General features: G+C 44.6%; 2 protein-coding genes across 2 annotated transcripts; one reads left to right on the forward strand and one right to left on the reverse strand.

The window, feature by feature from the left end:
• Window positions 1–3,673: 3,673 nt before the first annotated feature.
• Window positions 3,674–6,837, forward strand: LOC128299472 (uncharacterized). Its single transcript, XM_053035453.1, has 4 exons — window positions 3,674–3,691; window positions 3,765–4,487; window positions 4,570–4,751; window positions 5,358–6,837. Exons 1-4 carry the CDS (start codon window positions 3,674–3,676, stop codon window positions 6,835–6,837), a joined length of 2,403 nt encoding a protein of 800 aa, XP_052891413.1.
• A 2,639-nt stretch (window positions 6,838–9,476) lies between these two features.
• On the reverse strand, window positions 9,477–9,992 carry LOC128298903 (uncharacterized). Its single transcript, XM_053034710.1, has one exon. It carries the CDS (start codon window positions 9,990–9,992, stop codon window positions 9,477–9,479), a length of 516 nt encoding a protein of 171 aa, XP_052890670.1.
• Between the last annotated feature and the right edge of the window lie 4,182 nt (window positions 9,993–14,174).

The raw sequence follows: 14,174 nt of genomic DNA on the forward strand, positions 1-14,174 counted from the left end.
GCGGACGCGGAAACCTGTGCAACAGTGCTGGTGTGTCTAGACCGTGCCAATCCGCACAGGAGTATGTGTGTCGACGGTGCGTTAAGTACGGGCCTCGGCAGAATCATCTGTTTTACATAACAAACCACGGATTGGAGGCTGTGATATTTGCAACACTCGCTAGTAAAAGCTGCGTATCAGTTTTCCGTCTATTCGCTTTCGAGGTCAAATGATCCACCAAGGGCTTAAGAAAGTAGCACCCCAATAAACATCACCCAAAAATGACCGGTATCTGAAAGATTCGCACATTTTTTCTGTTTCCAGACTCCACTTTTTCACTCTTCATTTTTAGCACCGCGACGAACGCACGTGATGATCCTCTGGACGGAAACCGATTGTAAGCGCTCGTCCGGTAGACGATAGTTTGACCTCGATCCGCAAACACGCACACACGGTTTGGTCTTTCCGTTCATGCACCATTTTTGGCCACAGAATTCACCTTGCCCGTCCCGAAACGGTGAAAAGATGCGCCCGGAAAGGGGAACGGAATCGAAGAAGAAAGTATCGATCGAACGCGATCCGATCACGTATTATTATAGCCACGATTTGCCTATTGCGAATGAAGGAAGCCAGCCGAACGGTTGCCATGCCGGGTGTAACCACTAATTAATTCACCGTCTAGCAAACTAACCGGACCAGCAGCACGCTGTAATTCAAACTTTAGGCTACTTTTCACTTCATTGAACTTTTCCGCACACACTGTTCAAGGTGGACCGGCACAACCGCAACCGTTCCATCCTTGTATGGTTCACCGACAAAACGTTCAACATCATCATTACTGCACTGGGGAAATCACTGGCAAACCGTGGGAATGGAGAACAGGAACCGAGCGCGCGAAATCCGCCACCCAGATTTTATATGCCAGTGGGTCCAACGTGAGATAAACTTATCTTTATGCGAAAAAAAATCCGCCACATTAAACACTAAAATCAAATTCTACCCACAATCACACCTTTACGTAAAGGCGAAGGCACCCAAACCGACCACTTTTTCCCGTGGCGGAAAAGTCGTCGCGAGAACACAAACTGAAACAAGCGAACACGAAAATGCCGATCGCGAGCACGATGAAGCAGTGACGGTTGTTGTTCGAAAACTGTCTCGTGGTGCGGCCAACTGCACGCACGCATCCGTGGTCGAGTGTAGTAATTCGAACGTTCACGACTTTCGTTGAAAGGAATGAATGGAATGAACGTTACGCACTTCATATTTAGCCGCGTGGTTCACGCCGGTGAACTAAAAGCCGAAGCGTGCACGAAGATACGACGACGGCAATGCTAAGGCTGTGCTCTATTATGCACACATGCATAATGCATGCGTGGTGCGCATAATGCATGCGTTAATATACTACAATTGTTCATAGTTGCAGTAAATGATCCGTTCGACAAAATACTAGTCTTTTAATTTATTCAAATCACTTTAACAGTCGATCTTTTTTTATGAAAATAAAGATGTGTAAAGAGATGCCAAAAAAAATGTGTAAGCATTTCTAAGAAAATTTTTTTGAAAATTCTAAATTTATATTGAATGATATTTAATATTTTTCCCGTTATTACATATCTTTAGTTCGTGCCCATAGTGTGTAAAATTCCTTGTGCCGAAGAAGCTCACACGGTAGATGGGTTCATTCACATCATCTCACGCTTCATCTCACAGTTCAGTCTCGTGCCTATCATCATTCCAGAAACAAACTGGATTTAAAATATTGATTCTGACAGCGGTAATTATGATCCCTAGTGTAATATTAACTAGTAAAAATTACTAATATAATACTATGAACAATCTTTAGAACAGATTTAAATATTTAAAGTAAATAAATATTGAACATATTTTCTCGAAAAGGTAAAAAATATTCTCCACTCTCGATTAGCGCCCAAAACAGCTATGCAAATGATCGTCGAATGGCATTCAAAACAATCACCAAACCAACAAACCAGTTCAGCAAATACCATTAATTCCACCATAATTAACCTAAATAACGGCTGTTGAAATCAATAACTTCTGCCAATGTTCTAATTAATTCGTTTGTTGAACTCGTCAAAGGTGCTAATTTCACAATATGTAAATTCATACACGCTCATTGATTAATCTTTGATGATACACCGACTCTGAAAGTAAATAAATCAATTTTTTATTGGTATTATGATTAACATTTTGACGCTTCCTGTCAAGCAGAAAGGAAACAAACTGAAGCCGAAGTTGTTTTAAACATGATTACTTGTGAGGACAGCCATTCGAGGACACACATCTAACTCGACTGACTGCTGCAAGTGGAATGGTTTGGATGTTAAAAACTTTCGTTGAATAAAACGCATGAAGAAATGAACGCGAAACGCACTTCGTCTTCACGGGTTTCTCAAGTCGCGAACGATACCGAAGATTACACGAGGGGTTACGCTGAGGGCATGCTCTGTTGGAAGTAGGACATTTGAATGACCACGATTCAAACATTTAATAATTTCTCATCGAGTGCATTTCAAATGTGCCACCTCCTTATTATATTGGTTTTAAAACTGGCCAGAATAATTGTTTAATATATTGAACGAAAATTTAATTTGGATCAGTTACGAAAGTTACAAAAATATTATATTATATAACTTAAAAATAATTAAATAACATGAATTGGGTTATCGCTGATAATTGTTTTGTTTTGTTTTTTTTTATTCTACACATCTACATGGCCCTTTTTCTATTTTTATTATTTTTTTTATAAACAACGTGAGTGACACGCGACGCAACATCATGAACCAAAGATCTCATTTCCTACGAAATGGCTCACGTGTTAGGAAAACATTTTCACATCATCTCACCATCGTTTGCAGAACATTTTCCATTTTTTTCAAAATGTTTCAAATGAGTTGCGCATCAATTTAAATAAAAAAAAGTTAGACTCCTTTGAAATAGTTCTAGTGATTTATTAATTTCTTTAAAATAGACGTGTTAAATTACGCATGCTCTTACGCTAGCGAGTATTGTTTTGGCGCTAGCTATGAATACTTTTTTTATACATATCTTCTTCTTTTGTGTAATAAAGATTGGTTGAATCCAGCTTCGTTTTCCAAACGCTACATGCATCAATCATCGATAGCTAAATCCCATTTCACCATGATTAGAACTTAAACGTGCGATGTTCTGCCTGGACTCTGGTAAAGTGTTCATCCACACACCTGACCGATGTAAAAGAATTTCGGCTCCAGAAACAACTCACAGCACTGTTGCCTCCTCGAAACCCCTCTTCAGAAAACAACCCACCAAAGCAATGCAGATAAGACACAAACAAGACCTTCAGCCGGTGTATAGCGGGCACGAGCCCACCCTGTTTTCCCGTTGGTGGACAGCATTGTTTGCAAACAAGAGCAATGAGTGGCCTTACGCGAAGGCCAGAAGGTCTAGATTCCTTACTCAGCACCAGCGCCGGTTCTGCTGTGACCTCCGCGAGGTGTCACATTTTGTCCAGCTGGTGCGGTGCTTAAAAGGTACTTTGCGACAGGATTGAAGCATCAGTAGTGAATGTGCGGAGCCAACGAAGTGTAGTCGTAGTTGAGCCTGAGAGTTGCGGTAGCAGGGCACAAAAGAAAGTGATCGCCTGTTGTTGGGCAAGTTGTGAAAGTGGTGATTAGACAATCAGAACTACAAAATGGTTAGTGGAAGTTTCGTTTGTTTGTCTTGTTTGTTTGATCCTGTAGATCCTTACGAATTGTATTCTGCTCATCTTTACTCACTCATAGTTGTTCGTCAATCGCTGGATTGTGTCACTGTTGGTAGCGCTGGTAGTGCTGGATGGCGGAGTGCAAGCTTATCGATATTTCCGAAAAATGGGCAATCGGTTTCAGCCTGTAATGATGAAACCGATGCCGGTAGGCCGATTTGGTTTTGTTCGTGCCGAAAATCCCAACGCGGACGGAGCGATGGACGCAAAGTCTGGTGAAGAAAGCTCAGAACCTGCGGCACCCGCAACGGATGTCATGCAAGGGCACGAAATGCACGCACCAGAGATGCGTGAGATGATCCACGACAGTCCGCATCCGGTGGAGATCGATATGGGTCCGGGAATGGAGGCACGCATCATGGGCTTTGAGGGAGAGCTGGACGGCGAGGGTAACTTTGGCCGTGCAGGAGACGGTGCTGAGGAAGAGGAGGAAGAGGGTGCCCAGTTCCGCCATTTTAAGCACAAGAAGCACAAGAAGCACAAGTTCGTCATCCACACACATCACCACTATCACCACAAGAAGGAAGGTGGTGGATACGGTCATCATGGGTACGGAAAGCATGACAGCTACGGACACCACGGGCACGGCGGTGGACACCACGGTTATGGCGGTGGTTACGGACATCATGGCGGCGATGACGGTGATGATGATTACGAGCCCACGTACGGCCACCACGGACGGTATCGGCGCTCGTCGATGAGTGAAATGTCCCCACCGGAAGGACAGACACCGGACGCTCAGGTTAGTGCTGCCACTACAGCTGATGTGGTCGAGGCGCGCTGTTTCATAGTCAACTTCCCAATTAACAGGCGCCGGTTTTTAGGCTTTAGATCGTACCGCACTGACACATTCATCCCCGGAACTTCCCAATCTGATGGAGACTTCGGCAGCCGACCCCAGCACACCAACAGTTTACCGGCAGTCCGTCAGCAGGCGACAGCTGGTACGCAGCAAGAACGAGCGACTGGCGCAGATTGGACGCGATCGGGCACAGCGAGCGAACAGGTATGCAGACACTGAACACGATTCCGACGGACCCTGTCCGGCGGAGTACGTAGAAGCGGTTGGGGAAGTAGTGGGGAGTGCACAGAATAAGGACGTTAAGGTAGCATCGAACAAACGGCCCGTCGGACCGTTCCAGTCGATCATAAGTCGTATGTTTAGGCGTCCAAAAAAGCAGGAACCAGTTGTGAGTGCTGACCCACAGAAACCACTCGATCCTAAAACCGTAGCGTTACGTGACGAGATAGGGAAAGCGATTGCCGATCAACCGGCCCAATCGGGACCAAAAATTGGTACCGAGATGAAGCAGTATCTTCGCACGAAGGAGCTCGCGATAGTAGGTGGACCGCAAGACGCCAACGTGCTCGAAGAATCCACCGCGAATTCGACGGCTTATATCGCGCCACTGCCCGGTACGTTCCTTCCCGAGCTGGGCACGATCGTCAGTGTTCGGTTCGTGGACGAAGCGGGCCAGGAACGATCTATTCCGTTCGAACTAACATCACGCCATCTGCCGGGCAATGGAACCATCGCGTGCAATCAAGCAATTCCACTCAATTATAACTTTTTCTACTTTCATTGCCTTCCACCCGCGGCCAACGGCGATAGGTTACGATCGATGACAAAGCGTATGATTGTAGGGCTGGAGGGTGGGCGCACGGGTCGGACGACGGGAGAGGAGGATGGTGCGGTGGACGTAGGATCTGTACCGCAGCGTGGTTGGCTACAACGACGTCGTCCGAAATCGGAATGGCGCCGTCGAGATCTGAATGCAGGCCGTCGTCGAAGACCGATCGAGACAGAAAAGGTGATCGAGCGAAGAACACCAGAAGAACCGGTGCTTCCGGTGATGGTACCTCCAGTGATGACTCCGGCAATTCCGGAGTTGTCCGAGAGAGAGATTGCGGAAGAAAAACAGGAATCGGAAGAAGAGGAGGACGATGAGGTGGAGTGTGATGATCCGATCTGTTCCAACTTCTACGTGGACGAGCAACAGATCACCACCACGTCCACTACACCACGCGCACCAGAACATCGTCTGGAAGAGGTACTTGAACCAAGGCTTGTTCCGTTTGGCAATGAGCTTGATCAGGAAGCAAGTTTGGAAGTTCCACTAGATACTTTAGTTGCTCAGCAGCATGAACAAGCTAAAAGTAAACCCTCCGCTAATAGAAACTCACTCTGGAGAGGTCTTTCGAAGCGACTGAGTGCATTCCGCGAACGCCAGGCGGATAGAAGCGAGCGTAGGAAGATGGTAAAGCAGCCGGAACTACCAACCACTACTACTGCTGACCCGAACGATGAGGAGGAGTACGATTCGAATGAAATAGTCGAATACTACCAGCAGGATGTGGGTCGAGTCCTCTACCGAATGGCTAACGGACGGCTTCTGGAGGAACCGCAGCGACTTCATCTACGCCGAAGTTCTGAAGGTGGTGAAGACTCCGACACACCGCAACGCAAACGACGACTCAACCGGTTATCGAACCGAGCGAACCGAAGACGTATGCCTGTCAAGCACAACTCACTTCCAGAACCGAAGGCACCGGAAGCCAGCAGTGACGCCGGCAAGCCTGTGATCAATATCGGTACGTTCCGGTTGGCGGATAACTATGATGGTGGAGCTGCTTCCGCGTTGGAAAACACCGGAGCGGCCCGCTCCGTATCTGGCACTGGGCCCTCGGACATGGATAACTACATCCTGCAGAAGGTCCGTGAGTACTGTAGCACGTCTTGCGCCTCCGGTAAATCGGCGGCCCCAGTTATCATCGTGCCGGAGAAACCCTCCTACACCGTGGCATACGCACCCGCAGCCGTTGCCGCTGCGGCAGCGCACGAACCGATCGTTGGTAGCAGCAAACAGCTCATCGTACAGCCACCCTCCACGTACGAAACCGCTGCCCCAACTGCTGTCCCGAAATCGGCCAACCCACCCGCCTGCCCCACCAAGATCGTCAAGTGCATCCCGAAAGCGTTGGCCAGCGGTAGCAAACGGTCGCGCAAAACCGACCCATCGAACGATCAGCAAGAGCAGGACAAAGAATCCAACCCGCTGGTTTCGCTGGCAAGAGGAAGTATGACACCGTAGCCGTGTGCCCGGAATGGCCGCATCTGTGGGCTGTGTGTTTTAACATGACCTTACTCCTAACTCCTTTTTACAGTGCACCGTTACCGTTTCAAACCGTTTGGACGACTGTTTAGACCGTTCGCACTGCTGTAATAGACTGCTGTAGACAGGGGTCCCTTCAGCCGAGCACCGTACTGCCCTCTTCTCTCGTTGTTCGTGTGACCTGTGCCAGTTCCCTCTTCTTACAGCAACAACAAACCCAGCGCGTAGCGTTAGATTAAGAGTTCGATTTTTATGTGTTCCCGCCGTTCAGGTTGGGGAAGCAATCATGGGGGTGGAGGAATGTGAATGAATGTGTTCTGTGCCTCTCGAGATAATGCTAGAATAAATGTGGCTAATGTTGTCCGGCTGTCCCGTCCAGGATGCGTCGGATGATTGACGTGCCATTTCTTACCAAACCAAACTAATGATTTGTTTCTCTTTCTTCTCTTTCTCTCTTCGCCATGCTCGAACGACTCCGATGACTGGCCCTCTTTTGCTCCACTCCCGTTCGCTGTCCACTTCCTTGCAGTAGTCCGCAGGAATCAATTGTCCGGGCCGTGCGAAATTTGATATTCGATCGCAACAATCCGCGCATGATGGATCCGTTCGGTGGAAAGAAACCGACCGACAGTGCGACCGATCGTCGTCGGCAGCGCCAAGATTTGCGCCGTCGCATGCACAACAAACCTGAAACACGGCCAATCGAAGCGTTCAAGAATGCGATCACTTCGATCCGGCAGCGGGTAATGCCCACCACGACTACGCCCGCCCCACCAACTCTGCCCAATAAACGGCAACGAGCAGGACGCACCCGGCGTACCAAGAGTGGTGGGGGCATGGTAGCCGCCCCGCTCGTTACCGCAGCTCCGGCACCACCACCACCGGTCCCGGCACCGATCGATTGTGCCGAGTGTCGGCGGCTGTGCAATGCGCGGGGACGAGCAAGATCGCGCCCGCTTAACGCACAGCGGCGAGCCGGAAGCGGTGCAATGGTTGCTGCACCGACCGATGGAGGCATTGTAGCGAGCGCCGGACCGGCAGCCGGTCCACCGCTGGGAAATCTGTGGAACAGTTTCTTTGGGTCGAACGTCAACTCCGATGGTATGGTGGCCAGCGCCGGTCCGGAAGCACAAGGTCCGAAGATGTGGGACAATCTGGTGCAGTTCTTTACCTTACCCGAACCGGGCATGGTATCGTCGGCGAAGGGCCAGGACGGAACGGGATTGAACTTCTGGAATCTGTTCTTAGAGTCGCACGAAGAAAGCGTAGGAGCGGCCAGGAAGTATGGGGACGAAAATTTGCCCTACTGTGAGGATATTGCCGGGTAAATGGGGACGTGGGACAAATGAATGTGCGGTGACGAATGTATGCAAGTTGTTAATATAATTAATTTGTTTAAACAAAACTACGCGTAGTGTCATTGATCTTTATGTTTACTGTGATGTTTTCTTTGGAATGTACAAGAAAAGCGATTGAAGATCACTTATTAACATTAAAAGTAACTAAATGACACCAAAGTATGCAAGAACACCTTAATCTTGTTATATACTTTGTTACTATTCTTGACAAATTCAAAATTATTTAATATTGTTAATTAAGATAGATGTCATCCTCTAATGAAGTAATTCTTTAATGGAGCATACATGCTTTAGCATTAAATGTTTTGTTGAAGTTTGATTAAAAATCCATAGCATCCATAGTTCACCGTATGACTTCACATTGTGAACTGTGCCTTGATTTTACTATACTGTAACAAATTCAACAGGCTCCAGCAGGTTGTTCTATTCTTAAGAAATATTCCCAACATCCAAGGCTATAAAATCGTTGCAGTAGAGACAGGGACAATAGCCTCAAATTAAAGTGCGATTGATATGACCACTAGAAATGCCAACAAGATCGAGATGACGATGTTCGACCATGAGCAGATTAAAGGACTTCTGAGGCAACAGACCAATACTACACGATAGTTGTAAGTAGATGATTAGAATAGAATATCTATTAGTTTAAAGCAAGTAGGTGGATGTTGAAGCGAATTTCCAAGTTCAGACTGCTGAAATCAAGAAGATTCCTGATCGGGAGTGGCAATTAAAAATGTTAGCATGACCTTGGTGGGTTTCTAGAAAATTGATCTACTGACAACTATCCTCACAAATGTTGAGGAACTATCGTTCAAAGAGCTTTGCAAGGTGTAGAGCTTTTTCGAGAATGACCAGATCACCAAATACTAAGTCAGGAGTATTACGCCCTGATCGAATGACTTCAATAGACTTCAATGAGATAAACAAACGATCACCACAAAAGAGTCAACTTGTACTATTAATATTTCTGCTTTGTTTGATTATATCATAACACTGATAATAGTGGCAGGTCGCCATTTATTATTCTTATTGAAGGAGATTTCCATTAAGATGGGAACTTTCAGCCAGAACCCTAGCAGGTTCCTATGGAATGATGTATAACTCTTATTGCTACACAAGGTGTGTAATGGTAATCTGTTTTTATTAGCAAAATCTTAAACAAACTCAAAACATAAGAATAGTACATTTTAATTGTTTACTTCTACGCCAATATTTACAACACAAGAAATAACATTTCCGTCAGTCTTTCTGTCATGATTGCTAAATGAATCCACAGTACTTCAAAAGTTTGCGCATCTTCAGCGGAAATTTCCTACGGCCCGATTCATGCAGCTCCTGTGGCAGATAGATTAAACCCTGGCATACGTTCTTGGTCGGTATCCGCAATTGTCCCTGATGTCGCCAGTTCCGGTGCTGCTGTTCTGCAGCGGACGGGAAGAAATTTTTCCGTGCCTTAGGCAGCGCAGCTCTGCCAGCACCAGGCGCAGGGGCCGTTATTGCGGCGTATTTGATTGATGGTAAAATTCCCGGATTCGCTTCGTATACATCGTGGAATGGATAGCGCGAGAAGGACACCATCAGTGGGTAGAATGCGCGGTCGGATTTATAATCCAGTGCGGGCCACCGTGCAATGGCATTACAGGATACGCTAGCCTCGGTAAGCAACACTTGCCCAGGAGCTGGAACGCTTACGAGCACCGCCAGCAACCGTAACAATGCTATCCAATGTTGTGACGAACGTCTCGTGCGTTGATTAGAACAGCCGGACGCACACATGGTGAAATTGCTTCGGTTACCGACTTCCGCACAACCGGAAAGTCTAAACTACTTCGTTCGTCTAGTCACCTTTTCCTCGAACACTCACTTTCTACGGCACGACGGCACACGGCGGAATCGGAAGTGAAATGTATGCTGGAGATGGCTCTAGTGTGCCCACCGTACCGGTTGGACATTGACATTGAACCGCGTCATGTACGGTGAAACCTGGTTTAGCGCCGTCTGGCACGTTTTATTGACATTTGGCCGTCTAGCGCGGGAAGTGTGTACGCCACTAGCGGTGGAAATTTTTTGTTTTTAGTTAATTACATGTACGGGCAGCAAAGCTTCTTCAAATAAAACTATATAAAGCTAGTCAAACACGTCCGAAAATTTAATTCATCGCTCAATTCAAGACGGTTTGCTTGTTATTGTGCATATGGAAAAATGAAATGAAAAATTAGGACTGTATTTAAACTCACAAAGCATTGCACTTAGTTAAATAATGCGCTTGAAAAAATGAAATTGTCATTAGCAAACAATAACGAACGTTAACAAGTTCTTTTTACTCACCTATCATTATTATTGTAACCCTAAAACAGCCCACAAGAGATTAAATATTTTCAAAACAGTTAAGCTTGAACACATACCGTATGCACACAGCGGCAAATGACACAGCGCTTCAACTGTGCTGGGAAATTTATTACCTTTGTTTAATGAAATTCGGTTTAGTTTATGCTGCCAATTGTATATGCTGTTGAATGCAGAGAAGTGTTCTTGAAATTTTGATTAAACATTTTAGCAATCTTTCTATCTTCATTGCAAAAAAACGCCAGTTTCAAATTACTTTCATGTTGCAATAAGTTTATTTAACTTAAAAGCAATAACTGATCGTATTCAATCTTTCAGTAACAATTTTAAATAGATCCTTTGATGAATAATTTATCTTTTATTAGATGCATTTGTTCGAAGGCCGTTTGAAATGAACGAACAACCATGAGATATATAGTGGCGCCATCTGTTGTATTTCCCGAGACATAAACCAAATAATTCAAACCAATGTTCGAATAAGCGATGTAAGGCAGCGCGCTGTAAAGAGCCAAACATACACGACAAACACGACACTGTTTGAAAGGTGCACTCTCAACTGTCGTGCCGTACTGTCACTCTACCAAACAGACCACAGTGGACATAAACCGGGTTAAACTTGTTTTATGTTTTAGACATCGATGCTTTATGTTTATGTTTACTAGCTAATCGGCCCGGTTACAGGGCTATGCAACAGAATTTTGTTGTGTACGCAAACTCAAAGATGTTTTAAAAAGAAGTTTTCTTTCCAATTGCAGGGAGTTGTTAATTTTATTTTATTTAGTTTAATAACTCAAATTTTTCACCTCGAACCACTTTGGCGTTCATAAAAAAAAACTATTTGGCAAAGCATATTATAAGTCACATAGCGCTTTTGTTGTCGTTTTAGGTTTTAACAGACCTTGAGCCGTAGTGCCTACGTTCGTCTCCTAGTCTGTTATAGCCATTCGTATGATCTGGACATCTAGCGTCGTGTTTTATATATTTGATCATTGTAGTTGATAAGACCCGAACCTTGGTCAATTATCACGAATGAAATGTATCGTAAAAATATACGACACGTCGTGTTTGCGTTCAGCACCCATCTGGATCATATGCAACATATCATTTTAACATGAGTATTCCAAATTACACTAAAGCACTTTTTAATATTTTTGCGTCTGATCCCCAGTTGCTTGCTATGCATTTATGATTTTCGTAGGCATCGCATATAATTTCGTCGAAAGTCGACGTCTTGCACAATTAAATAAAAGCAACTGATTTAATATACATAAGGTTAAGTAGCCATCCACATTCAGGTACCACAGATTTCCCAAGTTTTTTTCTAACTTTTTCCTCACAGACAGTATATTTGAGTCATGTCTTTCCAGTAACAGACACATACATGTTTAAATTTCATATGGTGCCATTTAATCAGATGTAACGGCGCCAGTCTTCTTTAAACAGGACCGGTACAAAATTACAACCGAACCAATCCCTCGTTCCCAGGAACAACTATCCAGGTTGCGGGTAAATAAAGTTGCCCAGAATTTGCTGGCCAATATCTCTTGATGTTGTGCTTGTGTCATGGGTTATTGAAATACAGACGATTTGAAAAAAATATTGACCCTACTAAACATCTTCTCGGTTACCTGGTTTGATAAAAAATTCTCTATTTAAACTGAGAAGTAAACAACATAGCACAACAACAGCAATTACTCCTGAAACACACTCGCATTTCTGTTAGTGAAAAATAAAACATGAAAAATTGCAGCGAATCAAGCAGTAAACAACTTTAAAATATTTATAAGCTACGGTAAAGCATGGTATTATTTTAGAAAATAATGCTGCTATTTTCGTGGATTCAACTCACCTGGCACTTGGAAGCGTTAGAGCGGCCCGGTGGTTTGATGGTAGCGACGCCGGTCTTCACACGATCGGACCTGACCAAAATCCCATCCGGATCAATCACCCGTACTCAGGACTGACTATCTAGCTTCGGGAAAATAAAGATACAGAAAGCCAGAAATGGCAGGTTCAGACCTCTTAGAAGAAGTGAGTGCTGCGTACGGGGGTACGGCTCGAATAGGTCGTTTAAGAAACCGTTCACAATGTATCGCCGACCAAAATTAAAATCGTTTTGGAAATCTTGTAAAGGATCCGACTGAATATGCAAGAAAACGCGCGAATACACAAGGACAACACATAAAAACATTGTCAAATTGCGCGTCTGTAAACGTCGATATGTGTAAAAACCATTTGCTAAAACCATAGTATGCATGGAAAAATAAATTGTTGGCGACGGGATCATAGAAGGCATAGCGAAAGAAAGGAGTTTAAAGAAGAGATTTGAAATCAAAAATGCTTCACACCAAAAAAAATTATCCATGGATGTGGGAAATAATGTTACCATGGAAACGTTATGCGTCGCCTCCAACTATAATTTGTATAGCGATGTTTTATGTTTTAGACATCTCAGTAGGTTAGTATCAAAGAGGATGCGTGCACATTTTATCCCGAAAATCGAAAAAGTAATAGGAGCGAAGAACACGCCTGGAGATATAATTTTATTAAATTTCAAAGCAACTTCAGGATGTTTATCACCCGTGAACGAACACTTCGATCGGACGGAAATTTTATCCAGAAAATCGAAAAAGTAACTGGAGCGAAAAACACGCCTGAAGGTAACAATCTAGATTGACAAACTTGTCATTTTTAGCGAGTGTTCTGTCTCTATCGACACGGAAAAAGCATCATCCTGCATTGGATACTCTCCTGGTATCAGAGCTTGAAAAACTGGTCATTTTTGATGCGTTTTCTGGCTCGATCGACACGGAAAAAGCATCCTCCTGCAGCGGCGGACCAAACGGTAGGCGGAGTAGGCGGTCGCCTAGGGCCTCTCCGTGCTGGGGGCCCCAAACAACTTGTGCCGATTGTGCGATTTTTGGAAATTTAGCAGCAGAGTTAATTTATAGCATAAAATCTAATTAAAAAGGTAGAAAATTGGTTATCCTTGGTTAGATATTTTTTTTTATTTCATTAGCTATATCGGCCCGGTTACACGGCTACGCAAGAGAAGTATGCAGTGTATTCAAACTCCTTCTTTATCGGCACGACATCTTCAGGATGTTTAAGCCTACCATTTCTATTTTTTTACTTTATTTACCCGTAGGATAGTCAGTGCTGCGTACGGAGGTTTGGTGGTCCAAATGAAATTTTTCCGTAGTCAGACCGACTGCGCTACCAATACACCATCTGGCCGCCCCGTGAACCCTTATATGCCCTTTTACTTCAACCTATTCATGTTTTCTATTTCTTGAACGGGATTTTTTCATCTGTTCGTAAATGATCCTACCGTTAGATGCTAGAATAGAAACCATGCTTATTTTCACTTCCGCAATATTCGCCAGCTATTGCCGTTGCGATTCTCGTGGTGTGGTATTGTTTTCTCTCCCCGATTGAACCGTGAAAATGTTCAGTCTACGTGTTTCGAAACAGTATTGTGGTGGAGTGTTGTGTTTAGTATTTCGATTGTCACAATTTCTGCAAGTTTGCAAGCCGGTAATGATGTTATAACCGACACAATCTGTCAGTGTACTACGAAATAGCTAGCATTGATAGCATGAAACGGAAAGC

The sequence above is a fragment of the Anopheles moucheti genome, chromosome 2 (genome assembly GCF_943734755.1).
Source record: "Anopheles moucheti chromosome 2, idAnoMoucSN_F20_07, whole genome shotgun sequence".
Lineage (NCBI taxonomy): Eukaryota > Metazoa > Arthropoda > Insecta > Diptera > Culicidae > Anopheles > Anopheles moucheti.

What these genes read in the sequence shown, in the direction of transcription:
- LOC128299472 (XM_053035453.1), top strand. An exon ending in GACAGACACCGGACGCTCAG is followed by an intron (nt 4,488 to 4,569) that starts GTTAGTGCTGCC and finishes GCCGGTTTTTAG; the next exon opens with GCTTTAGATCGTACCGCACT. An exon ending in CGGGCACAGCGAGCGAACAG is followed by an intron (nt 4,752 to 5,357) that starts GTATGCAGACAC and finishes CAACGGCGATAG; the next exon opens with GTTACGATCGATGACAAAGC.
- LOC128298903 (XM_053034710.1), bottom strand. Translation starts at nt 9,992, where the DNA reads ATGTGTGCGTCCGGCTGTTCTAATCAACGCACGAGACGTTCGTCACAA.